This window comes from Mesoplodon mirus (assembly GCF_964341445.2).
Source record: "Mesoplodon mirus genome assembly, chromosome: 12".
Taxonomy (NCBI): Eukaryota; Metazoa; Chordata; class Mammalia; order Artiodactyla; family Ziphiidae; genus Mesoplodon; species Mesoplodon mirus.
In genome coordinates this window covers 162739-183121 of record NC_138988.1, presented here as the reverse complement: position 1 = coordinate 183121, position 20383 = coordinate 162739, and the positions used below count along the sequence as shown (strand labels likewise).

The following is a 20383-nucleotide window of genomic DNA, read 5'->3' as shown; positions in this document are numbered from 1 at the left end:
GACGCTCAGTTTAAGTGAGAACTTCAGACAAATGAGGATCATCTCTAGTGAGTGTGGCCCTGCACCACTGATCTGGAATGCGCATCTGAGCTGGCATCCTGTGGTTCATCTGGCGCCCCGCCCCCCTGCCAACCCCTGGGCAGCTGTGCTCAGGACCCAGAGCAGTTCCCGCAGGCTCACAGCCCCAGGGTCTTCTCCGCAAGTCACTCTGCACATGCGCGCAGTCACATCGGCCAAGTGCGCGCCTCCGCAGCGTGCGCGCTTCCGAAGCCCCGGCCGCCCCGGACAGGGCGACGCGGAGCAGACTGGTGGGCGGGAGAGGGGTGGGTGGGTGGCTGGCCCCGTCCAACCCCGCCCGACCCCGTTGCCCTACACCGCCCACCCCAGGATCGGGAGCAGAAGAAGAAGCTGCGGGTGCACGAGAAGATGACCTACTCGTCCAACGTGGCGGCCAAGCTCGGCCGCCTGCGGCGCGAGCTGCAGCTGGAGGACGAGGTGGCGGACCAGGGGGCGCGCGCAGAGCAGCTTCGCCTCTTCCACGAGCAAACGGCCTGGAAGCTCTGCATGACCCGAGGTGCGCCCCTCCCCCCGCCCCCCAGCCCTGACGCCCCAGAATCCCGTCTTCGCCCTTGCGGTCTGAGCAGTGCGTTTAAAGGGCTCTGGAGATGCGGGGCTGTGGTGCAGCGTGTGTGTGGGGGGGCCGGGGTCTTCTCTGAGCCTGGCCTTTGCCTCCCGGGGTACAAGGATCAATTCTACATGGATTGCTGCTCTAGAAGCCTTTGAATCCCAACATTGCACGCATCCTGAATGCTGGCCTGCACAGTGAGTGAAGGCTGGACAAGGTATAAAATGTAAGCTCTTCCCTTGGTGGCGAGCATCTGAGCTTCAGCACCAAATGGCTTCTCTGTCCTGGACAAGTCAGCTTTGTACGCAGTTTCCACTCTTGGCTGGTAACAGTACCAGCCTCACGGGTGGTCGGATTCAACGTCTTCAGGCACTGCCCGTAGTGAGAGGGAGCTATGTGTGTGTGTGACCTGTTACTATTTTTATGACCCTGTAGGAAATCTGAAGTACTAAAAATGCACTAACACTCTACCGGGGAAGCATAAACCACTAAACTAGAAAGAAGCAATTGAGATCAGAGAGTCCTGGACCCCGTGGGCTACAGGGGCTCTGAATGTGGATTTGAGCGCGGAGAGACCCCCCGCCTCTACCCCTGGCGCCCAAGGCTTGTCGTTTCGGGTAGGAAGCCCTGAGCTTGCCTGGACGTTTTGTGCGGAGCTCTGCCCCTGGGAAGCAGCACCGCATGTGTGTGGTCTCTCCCTCACTGGGGAGCAGCAGGTGGCATCTGGGTGGGGAAAGCTGGACCCAGCAGGTCTGACTTCCAGTACGGAGCCCAGGGAGGCCAGGCCAGACATCTAGACTGAAAACGGAACTCGTGTACCACACCGGCTGCTTCGGGAGAGGAGAGGATTTGAGGGAAAAGGCCGAGAGCCCCACGGTTCCATCCCCAGCTGGGGAGCCTCCAGGCCTTCCTCTCCAGAAAGGCATGGAAGGAGGCCTGCATGGGCCTTGAGCCCAACTGCGATGCCTCCCTGCTTGTACTCTGGAAGGTGGTCCCGATGCCCACGTGACTTCCGCCTGGCTGAAACCCTGCCGGGGTAGACTTACCTGCTGCCCACATTGTGCCCTGGAGGCTTAGGGGACCCCAAGGAGAGAGCACGCTGCCCCATTTTTCGCTCACCGCCCCCATTCTCTCACTGTCCTGGCCGATAGACCTTTCATTATTAAGTCCAGCCAGGTAAAGCTACCAGGGTGGGCGTGTCCAGAGCTTCATTCCAGGTGAGAAGGGTGCTACAGCAAGAGAGGCTCAAGTCAGACATACGGAAGGACTTCCCACCTGGTCCGTCTCTAGCCGTGGAGGCTGTACTATATCAGCAGACCCTGCTTTCCTTTTGCTGCAGCCACAGCTGGCTCTCCCGCGATTCCTGTAGTCATCTGGGCCTCACAGCCAGCATAGCACCAGACTGGCAGGCTGGCCCCGCAGTGCCTGGCTCTGCCCATCCCAGGCTTCAGGCTTGGGTCTCTCTCCCACTGCCTGCCCGCCCCAGATGCCTCATGCCTCTTGTTGCAGGAAGGAAGATGGGACCTGATGACATAAACAGCTACATCGACCAGAAGCGGCAAACATTCCTCATCCAGGTAGGCCGGCTGCCCCGCGGGCCCAGCGGGCTGGCCCTGTGAGGAGCGTGACGCCCGCTTCGGTGCCCTCAGTACGCCCTGGATATGAAGCGGAACGAGATCCAGCGACTGGAGAGGCTGGCGGCCAAGGAGGAGGCCAAGCTGGAGCGGGCAGAGAAGTTTCTGGAGAAGGACGCTGCTCTATTTGAAGAGTTCCTCAGGGAAAACAACCTCAGCTCTGTGCAGGCCCTGAGACTGTGAGCTGCCCGGACCCCAGCCTGTGCACACTCACCACCCACCCGGCCTGACCCCGGGCCTGCACACACTCACCACCCAGCCAGCCCTGATCCTGGCCTGCTCACACCCACCCCTCAGCCAGCCAGGCCCCTCCTTGGCAGCTCCCCCGCCTCCCGCCTTGCCTGAAGGCAGAGTGGCCAGCCCTCTTGAACACCCTGTGATTGGTTCCCTCCCCTCCCCACCCCCAGGGCTGAGGAGGAGTCCAAAGCGAAGAGGGAGAAGATCCGTGAGATCCGTGATCTGAACAACCAGATCATGAGCCTCCAGAGGTGAGGTCAGGCGGCATGCTGGGCCCTGCGCCGTCCCCGCCAGCACACCTCCGGGAGCCAGAGGAGCCCCGTACAACACACACCTCTGAACCTCGGCTCTCTCAGGGACCCCAAGCCCTGTGGGGCTTTTTCAGATGAGGCGACCGAGGCCAGGAGAGAGTCGGTGGCCTTCCTGAGGCCACATCACTGGGGCAGGGCTCGCTCCACCGTGAGAGCGGCTGCAACTCAGGGGGCGTGAGCCGTGCTGGTCCCAGCAGGGCGACCTCCTTCCCCGCACACGGTGTTCCGGCGCCTGTCCTCCAGGAGGCCTGGGAGCTCTGGGCCCGCCCTCCCCTCCGAGGGGCCCAGGGACGGAGCCTGACTTCGCCCGTCCCCTCCCGGCTCTAGTGAAATCTCCAAATTGGAAGACACTCTGCAGAATTACAAGGCCTACAAGGATTTCCTGTACAAGCTGTCGCCCAAGGAGTGGCTGGAGGGACAGGAGAGAAAGCGCTTGGCTCTCACAAGGACCAAGGAGGCGGTCGGGGCCTTCGAGGAGAACGTGCTGTTCTCTACACTCGGGGACAAAGGTAGCAGGAGAGAGAGGGCGTGCCGGGTGCCCCTAGAGCCTGTGTCCAGCTGGCTCCAGGCCGCTTCCCCTGCTTGCAGAGCCCCCCGGGCTCCGCCCACACGCTCCTGGGAGAATTGCCGGCTCTCAAAGCAACCCTTCCTCCTGCCGCTGAGGGGGACCTCGGGGAGGGTCCTGGGGAACTCTGTGCCCCTGAGCCATCTGAGACTCCTCCGTTGCTTCCTGTAGGACCAGAGATCAAGGGCCAGAAGGGCCTCAGAGGTATGTGGCTGCCCCAGGCTGGAGGGGCCCTGCTCTGGCCTGGGGCAGATGGACAACCCTCCTCTGCTTCCTCCAGAGAAACAGGGCCCAAAGAAGCCCACCAAGCTCCTGCAGGTGACGCAGCTAAGGCAGGTCCCGTCCCGCACTGTCAACCGCCAGGCGGGCACCCAGCCCAGTGTGCCTGGCAGGCTGGACCCCAGAAGGTGAGTGGGCTTGGCGGGGGGGGGGGGAGGCGACGGAGGTGACTGTCCTGCTGCGGAGCATCCCCCAGTGGCTCTGGCCAGAGGCACCCCGGCTGGTGGGGAGAGGGTGTGGAGGGGCTGTTTCTAGCCGGGACAGTCTGGAGTCAGAATTAAGCCTGAAAAACAAGATGTTTCCCAAGCAAAGTGTTCTTTTTGTCTGATTTGGTGAACTTAAGCTGGGGTGGCCCAGTTGGGCGCTGGTGGGGCCGTCAAAGGTACACAGATGGAGCAGCCAGGTGGGCGCCTGGGACAGGACGCACGTGCCCATGCCCTCTGTGGCAGGAGTGCTGGCTGCCGGCTGGCAGAGCCCCCGAGCCTTTCAAGAGAATCAGGAAGTCTGGCTTTTCATATAGAAGTCCCCAATTTTAATTGTGACAGTTACTTTTAAGTCGTTTAAAAAATACGGTAAGGGACAAACAAATCAAACAGATCCAGACCCAGTGACTTGCCCCGTGGTCCCTCCGACACCCACCTCTGGGACCCCCAAGCCCCCCTGGGCTCTCCTGGGTCTCTTCCTGCAGTGCCCCTCCACCCCCCTCCACGCCCGCTGTTCTCCAGCTGTGACAGGTGACAACGGGACAGACGTCCTGCCCCACTCCCTTCTCCGTGTCCCCTCGCTCCTGCAGCCCAGCCACCCCAAACCCCGGCCCCTCCTGCAGGGCTGCCCACACGGCGGGGAGGGGACTGGAGCCCTGGCTCTGCTGCCAGCACGTGCCCTCGGGGCCAGGGCTGCAGAGGCCAGGAAGTTTCAGCAAAGCACTGCCGTGATCGCACTTAGGTCTTCTGTTACTTTCTTCTCTGATACTGTAGTGTTATGGACATATCACCAACTGCACAAGCCAGACACGCGCAACAGCTTAACTCTGGTCCCTGGAACCCCTGTCGGGGGTGCTGTTTCCAGCTGGAGAGGTTACATGTGTGTGCTTCCTCGCCCCAGGTTGCCCTCAGCCCTGGAGCTCCCAGCAGCAGGCTCCTGTCGGGACAGAGCCTGAGAACAGAGGTCTGGGCCCCGCCCTCTACTAGCCATGTGACCGGGGCCACTGAGCACATGTGGGCAGGTTGTGGGCTGCACGAGGCACTCGGCCGGGAGGGCAAGTGGGGGCTCAAGTCCGGCCCAGCCCCAGGCTCTGTCCTCCTGGAAGGAGGGTTCTTAGCAGGGCACCTTCTGGGCCAGGAGTGTCCTAGCGGCGACCTCGGCCGGTGAGTGGCTTTCTGAGCAGCATGTTTCTCATTTGCCAAATGGGCATCAATGTGCATACGGGGTGGGGCCCAGGCCTGGGAGTGTGTTAGCTGTCGGCGTGGGCCCTGCGCTGTCATCTCTCAGGCCTCGGCCCAGCTCGCCCCGGCTGCAAGCCGCCCTCGCCAGCTCTGGGGCCAGCAGAACCTGCGTGTCTGTGTAGGGTGCAGGCTGGAGCAAGCCGGGAGGGGCGACGGAAGCAGGTTTGAGGTCGGTCCAGGGCCCCCTGCAGTGTCGCGGCCCAAGCAGCCTTTCCTGTGGCCCCGGGCCCGCCCAGCTCGGTCCCTGCCCCGTGGCACGCGTGTCACAACAGATGTGCGTGGGAGCAGCAAGGACACGTGCCACGGCCGAATCTGACGGAGGAGGTGGGCAGAAAAGGCGCACGGTGAACGTGGAGCCGCAGGTGCACAGCTGCCAAGCGCCCGGAGCGCGGGAAGGAGCCGGAGGGGCAGAAGCAGAGCTGCCTCGGGACCGGGGCCCACAGGCCCCCGAGGATGCGAGCTGTAGTCTGACCGGAATGGGAGGAGCTAGTTGGGTGCTGACACTCTCCCCCTGGCTGCCGTGTGACAGCTGGGGGCCGAGAGGAGCCCGGCGCCATCGCCTCGGCAACTTGAGGGACAGAGGAGGGGGCGAGGGGCGGGCGACAGCGGGCGTCACGCCCTCAGGCCTCCCCGACCCCGTGTCTCCGCAGGGCCAGTTCGACCCTCCCCATGCAGGAGGACCCAGACAGCGATGGGGAGGTCAGTGTTGGCTCTGGGCGGGGGCCGCAGGAGCCGGGCCCGCGCCGTCCAGCAGCTCCATGTGGCTCTGGTTGCAGGAGCTGCAGCTGTACTTCACGGAGCCCCAGCAGCTCCTGGATGTCTTCGAGGAGCTGGAAGAGCAGAACCTCTCACTGGTCCAGAACACCCAGGAGATGGAGGAGGCCTTGGAGGAGCTGAGCTTCACCCAGAAAAACACCCAGATCCGCATGTAGGTCTCACGCCGCCGGGCGCCCGGGCAGTGAGAGGGCTCTGTCACTGGGTTTTCTCCTGGGACCTCCCACAGCAACTGGGAGCTGGGCTGTGCACTCCGCACCCTGTGCATGGCTTCAGTTTTCTGGAAAACTCCATTTGAAGACTTAAGACCTGACTCTGGGGAGAGGGTGTGTCTTCTTGGGCAGGGGGCTGGCATTGGGAGCAGGTCAGGCCCCTCCCTACCCTGGAGCAGCCTGTATCCAGAGGGGGAAATCTCCAGGGCCGTCTCGCGCAGGGGCTTATTGCTGACACTAGGACCCCCAGAACTAGTCTGGGCAGGGTCAGGCTGGGGCACCATGTGAGGCCTGCTGGGAGCCAGGAATCATCCATTTATTCCCAAACAGTGACTAAGCACCTATTCTGGATCAGGCTGGGGTCTAGGCTCTCCAGGGATAAGGGAAGGCCCTGCCTCGTGAGCTGACAGCCCATGGGAGCAGACTGAGAGGCTCGCAGATTTGACTTGGAGGTAGTAACACATGCTGGGAGGAAAAGAAAGAGTGACATAAGAAGGAGGCCGAAGTGGAGGGTCGCAGCAGGTGGGAGAGGGTAGGGGAGGCTTCCAGGGGAAGGTGTCCTTTAAGCCAGGCAATTCCTGAGCAATGGGAAGCCACATGGAGATCTTGGGGGAAGAGGGCTGCATGCAAAGGGAAAGCACATGTAAAAACCCTGAGGTGGGAGCCGGGCCAAGGCTGTGATGTCCCAGGGGAACCGTGTTCTTCAGTGCTCATGTCTTGCTGGCCTGAATCCTGCCTTGGAGAATTTCCTACTGAGAGTCTCCAGAATAATACAGAAACATAAGCTCTCAGGAAAGACTGTTTCCTGGAACCTGGGAAGTGGCAGAGATACAAAGAGAGATGATCTGGGGAGAGGCACGCGGCCTCCCAGCCTCCAAGAACCTGGTAGAGGACATACACATGCACCACGTGCCTCACAGCAGAATCCTGGAGGGGCCGTCCGGTAGCTGGTCTTCAGCCAGCTGAGCCATCCCCAAGATCACCAGTCGCCCCTGTACATTGGGCGCGTAAGGTTGCAGGACGAGCAGACAGGGCATCATATATTCTCTGTCAAGGGCACCACCGCACGTGAGGAGTCGCGTGCGACCCTGAGGGCGAACACCTCCTTGAGTCGCACGCTGGCTCCTTGGCTTTCTCCTCCCTCTTGTAACCTTTTCTGATTTAAAGTCTGTCTGATATTAATATGGCCACTCCTGCTATCTTTTGGTTATATTTGCATGGAATACCTTTTTCATCCTTTGACTTTCGACCTGCTTGTATCTTTGCATCGCGAGTCTCTGATAGGCAGCGTCTAGCTGGGTCATGTGTTTTTACCCATTCTACCAATCTCTGTCTTCTGATTAGACAGTTTAATCCATTTACATTTAAAGAAATTACTCATATGGAGGGACTGACTTCTGTCATCATGCTATATCAAGCTTTATAGCTCTTTTTTTAAAATCTCTCATTTCCTGCATTACTGTCATCTTTTGTGTTTAGCTGATGTTTTTTTGTAGTGAAATATTTACATTCCTTTCTCATTTCCTTTTGTGTATGTTTTTTAGCTCTTTTCTTTGTGCCATGGGGATTACACTTACTAACCTAAAGTTATAAATAACACTCAAATTTGAATCTATATCAGCTTAACTTGAATAACATACAAAAACTACTCCTTTACAGCTCCGTCCCTACCCCTTTTGGTTGCTGATGTCTTCATACATTGTGTGCCCCAAAACATAAACTAATAATTCTTTAAATGCATTAGTCTCTTAAATCATGTAGAAAACAAGATTTGGAGTTACAAACTAACAAGTTTCAGTAATATTAGTTTTTACACTACTGATTTTTTCTTCTTGAAATGTATTAGTCTTATAAATCATATAAATAACAGAAAGTACAGTTACAAGCCTCTGTTACCGTAATACTGGCTTTTGTACTTGTTCATGTATTTACCTTTATTGAGATTTTTATTTCTCCATGTGGCTTCAAGTTACTATCAGTAACCTTTCATTTCACCTGGCAGGACTCCTCTGGGCATTTCTTGCAGGACAGCTCTAGTGGTCACCAAGTCCCACAGCTTTTGTTCATCTGGGAATGTCTTGATTTTCTCCACTTTTAAAGGACCCTTTTGTCAGATGTAGGATTCCTGGTTGACTTTTTTTTTTCCCCTGAACACTTTGAATATATTGGCCTTCTGTCTTCTGGCCTCCACAGTTTCTAATGAGAAGTGTGCTGAAAATCTCATTGAAGATCCTTTGTATGTGGTGATTTGCTTCTCTCTTGCTGCTTTCAAGATTCTTTGGCTTTTGATTATCCTGTGATAGTTTGTTATAATGTGTCTCACTGTAGGTCTCTTTGACTTCCTCATACTTGGGAGTTCCTTGAGTTTCTTGGATGTTTCTATTCATCCAGTTTGGAAACTTTTCAGCCATTATTTCTTCAGATACATTCTCTGCCTCTTTCTCTCTCTTCTCTTTCTGTGACCCCCACGATGCGTATATTGGTCCTCTTGATGTTGTCCTGCAGGTTCCTTAGGCTTTGTTTGCTTTTCTTCAGTCTTTTCCTTTCTGTTCCTCAGCCTCCATAGTTTCCATTGTCCTCTTTTCAAGATCACTGAGTGTTTTTTCTCCCTCCTCAAATTTGCCTTTGAATCCCTCTAGAGAATTACTTATTTCAATTATTGTGTTTTTTAGCTCCAGGTTTTCTTTTCTGATTTCTTGTTTTCTACTTCTTTGTGGATATTTCCATTTTGTTCACACATCATTTTCTTGACTTTCTCCACATCTTCTTTGAGTTCTTTGAGCATCTTTTAACACAGTTTTTTAAAAGTCTTGGTAGTATACCTGCCATCATGTTTTTTTAAGGAACAGTTTGCTTGTTTTTCCTGTAAATGGGCCATACTTTCTCATTTCTATGTGTGCCTTGTGAATTTTTGGTAAACCCTGAATATTTGAGTCTAATAATGTGTTAACTCTGGAAATCACATTCTGTCTCTTCCCCAGAGTTTTCTGTTTATTGTTGCCATTGTTTATTGGTTTGTTTTTTTCTTCGGTACGTGGGCCTCTCACTGTTGTGGCCTCTCCCGTTGCGGAGCACAGGCTCCGGACGCGCAGGGTCAGCAGCCATGGCTCACGGGCCCAGCCTTTCCACGGCATGTGGGATCCTCCCGGACCGGGACACGAACCCATGTCCCCTGCATCGGCAGGCGTACTCTCAACCACTGCACCACCAGGGAAGCCAGTTTTGTTTTTCTTGATTGTTGTACACTATCTTTGTGCTGAGAATCAGCCTGAGGTGTAAACTTAAGGTCTCAGGTCTTTTCTGAGACTTTCCCTTGTCTTGTGTGGCCCTTTCTAATTTTCCTCCCATATATTCAGTTGCTTTTTAACGTCTTTGTCCTTTAATGTCTGGCTCTCGAAAGGGGAAAGGAGCAAAAAATGAAGTGGGTGCGGGGAGAGCTCCAGTCCTTTCAGTGCCCTGGAAGTCACGTCAACCAGAGGGGTTGACGTGTATCATTTAATCTTTAACTATTTCAGTAGATATTTCTAAAAAGATGAGGGCTCTTTAAATTCACCACAATACCATCATAGCATTAAAAAAAGAAATCCTTAATATTGAATATTTAAAATCCATAAATGGAGTTTTTCAATCATTAATTTGAATTAATTTGAATTAGAATCCAGATAAGATCAATACTCTGCAATCAGTTGTATCTTTAAGTCCCTTTCAACCCATAGGTTCCCTCCCTGTGTGATCACTTTTCCGGTGGCAAAATGCTCCTCAGATGCTGTGCATTGGATTCCCTGAGGGATCTTGCTTTTTTTTTTTTTAATTTTAGTATTTTTTTAAATTGAAGTATAGTTGATCTACAATGTTGTGTTAATTTCTGCTTCACAGCAAAGTGATTCTGCCACACAAACATATATATATATATATATATTTAAAAAAATATTTCTTTCCATGATGGTTTATCCAGAATACTGAACATAGTTCCCTGTGCTCTACAGCAGGACCTTGTTGTTTATCCATTCTATATATAATAGCTTAGATCTGCTAACCCCAAACTCCCACCCCATCCCTCCCTCAACCTCCTCCCCCTTGACAGCCACTAGTCTTTTATCTCTGTCTGTGAGTCTGTTTCTGTTTCGTAGATAGGATCATTTGTGTCATATTTTAGATTGCACATATAAATGATGTCATATATTTGTCTTTCTCTTTCTGAGTTACTTCACTTTGTAGGATAATCTCTAGTTGCATCCATGTTGCTGCAAATGGCATTATTTTATTCTTTTTTTTTTTTTTTTTTTTACTTTTTGGCCGCACCCTGTGCCACGTGGGATCTTAGTTCCCCGACCAGGGATTGAACCCGTGCCCCCTGCATTGGAAGCACGGAGTCTTAACCACTGGACCGCCAGGGAAGTCCTATTACATTCTTTTTTATGGCCAAGTAGTATTCTATTGTATATATGCAACACATCTTCTTTATCCATTCGTCTGTCAGTGGACACTTAGGTTGTTTCCATGTCCTGGCTGTTGTAAATAGAGCTGCAGTGAACATGGGGTGCATGTATCTCTTTGGATTAGACTTCTGTCTGGATATATGCCCAGGAGTGGGTTTGCTGGATCACATGGTGGCTCTATTTTTAGCTTTCTGAGGATCCTCCACACTGTTCTCCACAGTGGCTGCAGCAGCTTGCATTCCCTCCCACACTGTAAGAGGGTTCCCGGGGATCTTGTTAAGTGAAGTGTCTAGTTGGGCAGGTCCTGGGTGCGGCCTGGACCCTGCGTTTCTAACAGATGTGCTGGTGATGTGCACGCTGGTCTGAAAGGACCGACACTGAGCAGTGTGTCCCTCATGCCCTGCATTTCCTGAGTCTTTTCTCCTTTACCAGTGGGATCTGGTGGAAGAGAAAAGCCTGTGACCCAACAATTTACATTTAAAGAGAACTTAGTGGGGAAAAGGTACCATTTTATCCCAATTACCTGGAGAAGAAATAGAGCAACAAAATTACCCCCCAGCCCCCAACCTGGTCCATGTAACAGAGGTGCCGGCTGCAGGGTCACTTGTGGGTCCAGGCACTGGACGTAGAGGAAGCTTTACAAAACAGGCTGGAACCGAGTGCAATCATGTACCCTTAGGAGATGTATCACTGACCCCAAACGTACCCGCCCTTGTGGTGGGCACTCAGGGTTGGAGGGGTTCCAGCCTCTGTTATTGTCCTGGGCAACCTGCGTGCACACCACAAGGGCCCGGGGGGAGGTTATGTGTGAGCTGCATGTGGCCTCTCAGGCCATCCGCCTCTGAGAGCCCAGGAGAGCTGGCCAGACCAGGTCAAGATCCCTCATGCTCAGGCGTCTGGCCTCAGCCCCACAGCCATGGGGCTGCAGCCTTTGGGGGCACCGGCAGGCTGAAGCCCGTAACCCTGTGGCGGTGCATGTGACAGACCGGTGGCCCCCAGTGGGCAAAGGAGCAGCAGCCCATGGCACTTGGCCTATAAACAAGAAAATGTCAGTAGGTTCCATCAACCAATGGGCAGAGGCACAAAATCACCGTAGGGGTGAGGGACACCTCTAGGCCGCCCGGCACTGCTGGCTGAGGGGCCAATGTCCTGCTCACTCTGGCCAGGACTTGCATGCAGCCGCCCATGCAGGATGGCCCCATGACAACCCTAAGAGCCAGGATTCCTGCTCCAGAAACCCCAACATACAATGGTCAGTGTCTGCCATGATTGTGAAAGATTTAAAAATTTTTCAATATATTATTTCATGTAAAAGTTGATTGTTGCTATCCTATTCCTAAGAGAATTGAAAACATGTCCTCACAAAGCCCTGTCCTGTCCATGTCCATAGCAGCATTATTCCCAAGAGCCAAAAGGTGGAAACTACTCAGACGTCCAGTGGTGAGTGAACCCATCAGCAAAGTGTGCTTTCTGCACATGATTCACTCTTGCAGTCATGAATGGACCACAGGGTCACAGAAAGGAATGAAGCTCTGATACGTGCTACAATATGGACAGACCTGAAAACATTATGCTGAATGAAAGAGCCAGACACAAATGGACAAATGTCGTGTGGCTCCATGTTAATGAGATATCCAGGAGACAAAGTAGGGGAGACGGAAGGGTGGGAGTGACCGCCTGGGTTTCTCTCGAGGTGCTGAAAATGTTCTAAAATTAGATTATGGTGATGGTTGTGCACCTTTGCAGCTCTACTAAAAACAACTGAATTGTACACTTGAAAAGAATTTTATGGTGAATTATATACCTCAGTAAGGCTGGTTTTTGTTTTCGTTTTTTTGTGTGTGTGAATTGTTAAAGATCTGACATTTTCCTCCTGCATCTCACCAGCGCCTCTGACCCTGGGCCTCACCCAGCCCTCAGCATGTGGCAGAGGCCAGCAGGCTCAGACAGGTGCTGGTCCCCCATCCAGGGAGCGGGAGGTCAGCCAGCTGAAGCAGTGGATCAACACGCTGATGACATCCATCACCAGGGAGGAGGAGACAGCCGCGGAGCTGAAGCTCAAAGTCCGCATCTTCCATTTTGGCCAGTACAAGGGTGATCAGGAGGTAGGGCCTCTGGATGGACAGGTGGCTGCCCGTGGGCGGTGGTGGGCAGAGGGCATGTGGCCACAGGCCAGGGTGGGAGGGTGGGGGCATTCACGGGCACCTGCTGGGACGGGGCCCAGTGCCCAGAGCTCGGATGGTGGGAGAGCGAAGCCCCCGGGACGTGGTGCTCTGGGGCTGCCATGGCCCCTTGCCACCGTCCAGGCTCTGGGCCTGACCCAGAGGCACCACTGGACAATGCCATTGGCCTCAAACCGGAGCCAGCCATGTATTCACACCCCGTGGACAGGCAGCTCCCTGACACACCTCCTCTATCCCTTGTTTCCTTCAATGACTACATGAGCTTCTTAAACACACACAGTGTGTCTGGAAGTGACCCTGCCAGGAGGAAGGCAGGCACATCCCCAGCCAGGCTGGGAGGGTGAGAGAATTCTGAGGGCACAGAGGCCAGGGATGTGTCCTGGGACTGGGACTGGGCACACCCCTCCTGACAGCATGCCCGGGGCCCAGGGTGTGGACCTGGCTTCCTAGTTCATTCAAATTCCTGTTGAATGCCTACTGTGCGCCAGGCACCGGGCCAGGTACCTGGGATGCCCGGAGAGCAGGCCAGGTGTCCGCGCCTCCTGCAGACTAGTGGGCGCTGGCTGTGCCCTGTGCTGGCCTGTGCCTGCTGTTCCTCTTGTAACCACCCCGTGGGACAGGGGTGTTGAGTTTTCTGAATGCCAGGACAGGCTGAGAGAGGGGAGTCCACCTGCCCAGGGCTACACAGAAAGCGGGTCACAGAACGTGGTCCGGGGGGAGCTGCGGTCAGCGCGGGGGCAGAACAAGGAGGGCTCCTGGAGTAGGGGGCTGGGCCCCAGTGGGCACACCGAGGCCCAGGCATGAGCCCCAGTAGGTGCCAGGACTCGGGATCTGGCTGACCACAAGAGGGCCAAGGGATCAGGCACTCTGGCCAAGAGAAGTCCGGGCATCCAGTTGTGGGCCCCCCCCACTTCCCGAGCCCCACTGCCTGCCGGGCAGGGCCCTGGGAGGTCAAGCAAACCGCAGTGAGAGGTCTGGCAGGCTGTGGCACGGGGCCGGCGCAGGCCCGCGTGGCCACACTGGAGGGGGCCTCCCGCCTCGCAGGACAAGCTGCTGGAGAGTCTGAACCGCAAGGTGCTGGACGTGTACCGGCACTGTGTTGGCAGCCAGCAGGAGTCCATCCCGGGCGCCGTGCAGATGCTGGCTGCTATCGAGCACCAGCTGAACGAGCTGCTCGACACCCTGGAGCAGGTGCCCCAGGCGAGAATCGAGCAGGTGGAGAAAGCCAAGGAGAAGGAGCGCCGTGTGAGGTGAGGCCCCGCCGGCCGTGCCCGGGGCGTGAGGGAGCCTCACACGCCTGCCCCGGCTCTGGGCTGGCCCTGAGCACAGAGGTCGGCTGCGGCCCTGCCTGCGGAGCCCCCGAACCCGGGGCAGGACCCGGTGCTGCAGCCGAGGGAGGGGCGCCAGACGGGGCGGCACGCTCAGCCCGATGGAGAAGGTCCCTGTTTGGGAGTGGGGCGTGTGGTGGCGTCAGGGGGCCTGGGAGCCAAAGTGAGGGTGCGGCCAGCCGGCCTCGCCTCCAGGGACAAGAGTCGGTGGCAGACACTGTGCTGGCTGGACTGAAGCGGGAGGGGGGCGGCACTGCCAGCGCCCCGGGGTGGGGGGCGGTGGAGGGGGAGGGGCCAGCTCGGGAGCAGCTGAGGGGAGCCGAGGTCAGCAGGGGATGCCCGGCTCCGGAGGGAGGCCCGTGGAGCTCCCCACAGGCCCAGTGGGGTGCAGGCCAGTCCCTGGCCACCTGGTTCATTCGATCCTAGTAGAGCCCCGAGACACAGCCACCTGCAAGCAGCCATGTCTCTGCCACATGCAGAAGGGCTCTTGCTGTGTGTCCCTGGGCCCTGCTGGAGCAGGCACTGGACAAAGGTTTGACGGCCACAGTATAGAGGACGACACGGGACTCTAGAGCTTGCTGGGGCCTGGGCCTTCCAGGGTGGCGATCGGGGAGTGCATCAGTGACCAGGGATGAGGACCTAGGAAGTCGGGTGTCCCGGGGGGATGAACCCAGAGCCGTGACCCGCAAGGAGCAAGGGTCAGAAGCCAGGCCCTGCCCCCTGGCAGGGAGGTGGGGAGGAGTGGACAGTTTTCTCAGAAGAGGGGGGGCTGTGGCCTGAGGGCCGTGTGGGAGGGAGCTGGTGACTCGGTAGCCTTCCCTGGGCCTCTAGTCATGAACCCCTCTCTTCCTGCCCCCCAGACTCCGGGAAGAGACGCTAAGGCTGCAGAAGCAGCTGCAGGAGGAGCGTGTGCAGCGGGCCCAGGCGCGGGCCCTGGCCGAGGTCAAGAAGAAGGTGGGCAAGGCGGCCCTGGGGAGGTGCCGGGGCCCAGGAGGGGTGATGGCCTGCAGCCCCCCCGGCTCGCCCCCTTTTGCAGATGCTCTTGCTGAGGTCCTCGGGGGGAGATGGGCCAGCAGAGCGGGGTCAGGGTGGAGCAAGCTTTCCCGTTCCAGGCCCCCTGCCCCACCTGCCCCTCAGGACCTGCTTCCTCCGGGTGCCCTCCCAGCCCTGCCCGGCTGTGGGCCCTCCGCCCAGAGCGCTGGTGCCCACAGCTCAGCCCCCATCCCGGGGTCCCACCTACGTTCCAGCCAGACCACAGGCCACAGCTGCGTCCTCCACCACAGCAAATGGGCTGGAGTGGCCTCTGGCCTCCGGCCCCGGTGTCAGGATGCGTGGTCCCTAAAGCAGGCCTGAGCCTCAACACGGCCCCAAGGACAAATGAGGACACTGCGGGGTCTCCCGTAATCCTCGTGGCAGGAGACACGGGCCCTTCAGCCTGGCGTTTCCCCTGAGTTTCCAGGCTTCCCCCCTTCTCTCCCCACCCCCGGCTCATCCCGGGGGGCAGGCCCGGTCCAGGCTGGTTAGACTTCCTCCCCACTAGCGCTCACAGTGGCCCCGGCCCGCCCGCTGACCACGAGTGGCCACGAGTGACCAGAGAGGCTGGCATGGGCCCTGGGCTCCTGGCGCGCTCGGGGCAGGGCGCAGGCTCACGGCGTGCCTGTCCCCACAGACGGGCAGGAGGCTGGTGTGCCGCTCGCGGCCGCCCGACCTGAAGAGCAAGGAGGAGCCCACGCACGAGGTGGTGGACAAGGACAAGGTGGAACAGCTGTTCTTCTTCACGTAGCCCACGGGCCACCTGCTGCCTAAGGAGAAGCAGAGGCGGCGGGGCTGACACCCCAGGACACGCCAGCGCTGGCGCCGTGCCCCTCACTCCCACGCTGTCCCTTCAGTCTCACGTGAAATAAAAGCTATGTCGCTCTGGTACCTCGAGGCCTGTTTCAGGAGGCAGACGCTATAGCAAAATGTCAGTCTCCCGTCATTCGTCATTTAAATCAGCAAATAATGAGAGAGGAGCCCAGTTTGCGTGTCAATTCAATGAGCTGCTGAGACAGAGAGTTCCTTCCTAAGGTGAGGCTTGGGAACAACCCCAGCTCCATCCTGAGACGAGGTGTAGGATCCAACCCGGTTCCACCCTGAGGTGAGGTGTCGGATAAAACCCAGCTCCACAGTGGGGGGAGGGGTGGGATCAACCCCAGAACTAGCTGAGATGTGAGATCAACCCCAGTTCCACCTTGAGGTGAGATTTGGGATCAACCCTATCTCTACCCTGTTGAGAAAAGTGAGAGAAACCTTAGCTCCAACCTGAGGGGAGGCATGGAAACAATTCCACTTCTACCTGAGTTGAGGTGTGGGATCCACACGAGCTCCACCCTGGATGGAGGTGTGGGATGAACCCCTGTTCTACCTGAGGTGTGGTGTGCGGTCAACCCTAGTCCCCATGGAGGTGAGGTGTGAGAAGAACCCGAGTTCTACATGAGATGAGTATGGTGACATTAAACCCTGTCCTACCTGAGGTGACGTGGAGGATCATCTCTAGCTCCAACCTCAGGTGAGGTGTGGGGTCAACCCTACTTCCACACTGAGGTGAGCTGTGGGATCGGCCACAGCACCAGTGTGTGGTGAGGGGTGCCCTCAACTCCAGCTCTGTTCAGAGGTCAAGTGGGGCATCAACCCCAGTTCCACCTGAGGTAAGGCATGGGATCGACTCAAGTTCCACCCTAGGGTGAGGTGGGGGATGACCTGCAGCTCCATCCTGAGGTGAAGTGTGGGATCGGCCACAGCTTTTCACCCTGGTGAGGTGTGGAGACAGCCCGGGTTGACCCTGAGTTGAGGTGTGGGATCCACACGAGCTCCACCCTGGACGGAGGTGTGGGATGAACCCCTGTTCTACCTGAGGTGAGATGCAGGGTCAACCCTAGACCCCATGGAGTTGAGGTGTGAGAACACCCCCAGGTGTATCTAGGTGAGAGGTGGGATTGACCCCAGTTCCACCTGATGTGAGTTGTGAGACTAAACCCTGTTCTACCTGAGCTGACGTGCAGGATCATCTTCAGTTCCAACCTGAGGTGAGGGGTGGGGTCAGTCCCCTCTCCCTGTGAGGTGAGATATGGGATCCACCCCATTTCTCCGCTGATATGAGATGTAGGATCAACCCCAGCTGCACCCAATTTGACATGTGGAATCAACCCCAGTTCCACACTGATCTGTGATGTGCAATCAGCCCTAGCTTCCCACTGAGTGAGGTGTGGGAACAACCCAATTCTCCCTGAGGTGAGGTGTTGAATTAACCCAGATTCCACCCTGAGGGGAGATGGATCAGTGCAGCTCTGCCATGTGGTGAGGTGTGGGATTAACTCCAGCTCACGTGGAGGTCAGGTTTTGCAGCAACCCCAGCACCATCCTGAGTTGAGGTGTGAAATCAACCCCAGTTCTACCTGAGGTGAGATGTGAGATCAACCAGAGTTCTACTTGGGGTGAGATGAGTTAAACCTCAGTTCTACCTGAGGTGAGGTGTGGAATCAACTGCGGTTCCACCTTGACTTGAGGTGTGGGATGAACCCCCCGTTCTACCCTGGGGAGAGGTGTTGCATCAGCTCCAGCTCCACCTTCAGGTGATATGTGGGGTAAGCCCAGTTCTACCTTGATGTGAGGTCTGTGGTCAATCCAGTTTCCCTCTGGGTGCGGTGGGGGATCAGCCGCATTTTCATTCTGGAGTGATTTATGAGATCACCCCAGTTCCATCTGTATGTGAGACGTGGTTGATTAGCCCAGAGTGATCGGGCAAGAATTGTCTGTTGGATGGAGCAGAATGAATATACATAGAGTATTTATTGCAGACATTGAGTGTGCCTGGATTGAATGTTGAATTAAAAAGTTTTCTTTCTAAAGAGTAAAAATTGGATTTTGCAAAATGAGTGTATCTGAGAAGTTGGTGATTTGCACACATCATCTGTAAATAGCGGTTTTTAAATGCACACAGTGAGGGTGCAAGTAGGTATATCTGAATGGTATTGAGTGAGTCATAAGGCGCGAAGGCTGGATTGCGCAGAGTGTGGGTGGAAATAGTGGCTGTTGAATAAGTCCTGAGACTCCCTCTGTCAGGGTGTCGTCGTTGGGTGGGGATGGGTGGGGAACATGAAGACACGGGGTCGGGTCAGATCTTAGAGGAGCTGCCAAACGGCTCTGTCCCTGTTCCTTCCCTGTCCAGGAAAGGGAAACCCCAGAACATTGAGAGGAGAATCAGTAGGAGGGAAGAAGTCTCTGGGTCACAAATAGGACTGCTTATATATTGTTATTTTAGGGTCCATTTTGTTAATGTGTGTTTTCACTAAGAAATCAATTTCCTCTAGATCTTTAGTTTGATGCAATATGTTTCTCTTATTCTACAGAATTGTCACATTTAGTGAACAAATACTGATACTTTATTATTGACAGAAATCCATATTTTATTCAGTTTACCTTTATTCTACCTTTTCTGTTCCAGTATCTCATCCAGGGCACCACATGACATGTAGTCGTAATGTCTGTTTAGTCTCTTCTGGGCTTTGACAGTTTCTCAGACTCACCTTGTTTCTATGACCTTGACAGTGTGGAGGAAGACTGATCAGGTTGGTGTTTTTCTTGTGATTAGACTGGGGTTATGTGTTTTGAGGAGGCGGATCACAGAGGTCAGGTGCTTCCTCATCACTTTTTATTAAGGGAAGAGGCGTCAAGGCAACTTATCACTGTTAATCCTACTTGGACTGCTGGCTAAGTTATTATTTGTCAGCTTTTCCCACAGTGAAGTTACTTTTTTCCCCGTGTCCATACTGTGTGTCTTCTCTTGGATGAACTTAGTTTGGGCAACCCACACTTCTGTAGAAGGGAGTTATCTTCACCTCCTTGATGGATGGCTGAGTGTCTGCATCAAATACTTGGATTCTTCTGCATAGGAGATTTTTATTCAATCTGATTTTAAAAAAGAAACCTATGCAATCACTTGTTTTTACCAGTGTGGACACCTGGGTAGGTATTTTAAGCTCTTGGTTATAATCCAGCACTACAGGTTTTGGTTGCTCTGTTTATTCCTGCTTTGGCTATCGATTCTTTTCCTTTGGGTCCTGTTTCATTTGACATCCTTCCATCTTCTTGCAGGAATTATATATATATATATATATATATATATATATATATATATATATATATTTTTTTTTTTTTTTTTTTGCCTGCTTTGACTACTTCTTGGGTCCCATTTCTATGAGACCTGTGTGTGCAGGAATTAAATTTGTTTCTTTTTCTCCTGTTGATCTGTCTTGTGTCAATTTTATTATTAGTCCAACCACAGGAACTCAGGAGGGATAGAGGGAAAAAGGTCCCCTTCTCCAACAATATACACACCTAATTATAAAGATTTCTGTGTGGAACTGTCTGTATCCATAGTAAACGAAAGGTGAGTTTATAATAATACCTCCAACATGATCCATTCTTACATGGATACTGTACAGCTTCCCTCGTGATCCGGAAACCCGTTATCCATGCACCAATGCTGAATTGAATTTTGGAGACTGAGCTTTGGGTGAACTAGAAGCACAGGGAATTATACTCAGTACTCTGTAGCCAAGTTAAGTTGTCTTGCATGTATGGGGCCTTAAGGATCTAATGTCCCAGAAAGAGGGGACTGCACCAGGGTTCCTCTGCGTGTGAGCTGCTCTGCACGCAGGGGCTCCAGGCCGGCCAGTTGCAGGGGCAGCTGCAAAGTGACCCCTTCCAAACCGTGCACTCTCCTGTGCCCTGGACATGGGGGCACATGTCCCTGTTTGGGAGCCTCTGGTGTCAGCTGGGTTCTCCCCGGCATACGTGGAATTGTGCTTTTGTGGTCGACACAAAGGTTGGGGTGCTCGGGCACATTGTAGGGGTGCCCTGAGCTTCCAGGCCTCTTGCAGGAAGGGCTGCCCTGTGCCCCCCTTGTGCCCCCCATGTGGTCCATCCACACGATGGAATATTACTCAGAAGGACCTGCCCGTGATTTTCTGAGCCGAGAATCTGACTCTGTTCTGCTTCACACACAAGTTATTTCTGTGTGTCTTTAAGATACGCTAAATTTTGCAGGAATAAAATAATGAAGTGATTCTAGCTAAACTTGTTCTCATAGTTATTCAGAACTTTACCAAGAATTCTCTGACATTTTGGAAAATCAAATCTCCTGGTAAAGGGGCTCAGAGTTTCTGAATTGCCAGTAAATACACCAGGATTGCTGTCAGCACAGTAATTCAAATTATGTAGAGAGATTCCTATTTGTCCTTATTTTAAAATATTAAATATAAAAGTTGAGTTGAATGTTATCTGCCTTTTCTTAAATCTAAACTGAAGAAA

General features: G+C 54.6%; 1 protein-coding gene across 2 annotated transcripts in view; it reads left to right on the top strand.

The window, feature by feature from the left end:
* The window catches only part of CFAP100 (cilia and flagella associated protein 100), a 32052-nt gene extending 16097 nt beyond the window's left edge, over nt 1–15955 (top strand). For both annotated transcript variants that reach the window (XM_082638095.1, XM_082638096.1), the window contains 13 exons: nt 388–574; nt 2135–2202; nt 2275–2438; nt 2667–2747; nt 3135–3316; nt 3544–3576; nt 3653–3779; nt 5747–5795; nt 5873–6024; nt 12491–12626; nt 13749–13954; nt 14893–14986; nt 15702–15955. In XM_082638095.1, coding sequence (XP_082494221.1) covers nt 388–574; nt 2135–2202; nt 2275–2438; nt 2667–2747; nt 3135–3316; nt 3544–3576; nt 3653–3779; nt 5747–5795; nt 5873–6024; nt 12491–12626; nt 13749–13954; nt 14893–14986; nt 15702–15815 — 1593 coding nt within the window. In that variant the 3' untranslated portion in view covers nt 15816–15955. The remainder of the gene's footprint in view (nt 1–387; nt 575–2134; nt 2203–2274; nt 2439–2666; nt 2748–3134; nt 3317–3543; nt 3577–3652; nt 3780–5746; nt 5796–5872; nt 6025–12490; nt 12627–13748; nt 13955–14892; nt 14987–15701) is intronic.
* Nucleotides 15956–20383: the final 4428 nt, after the last annotated feature.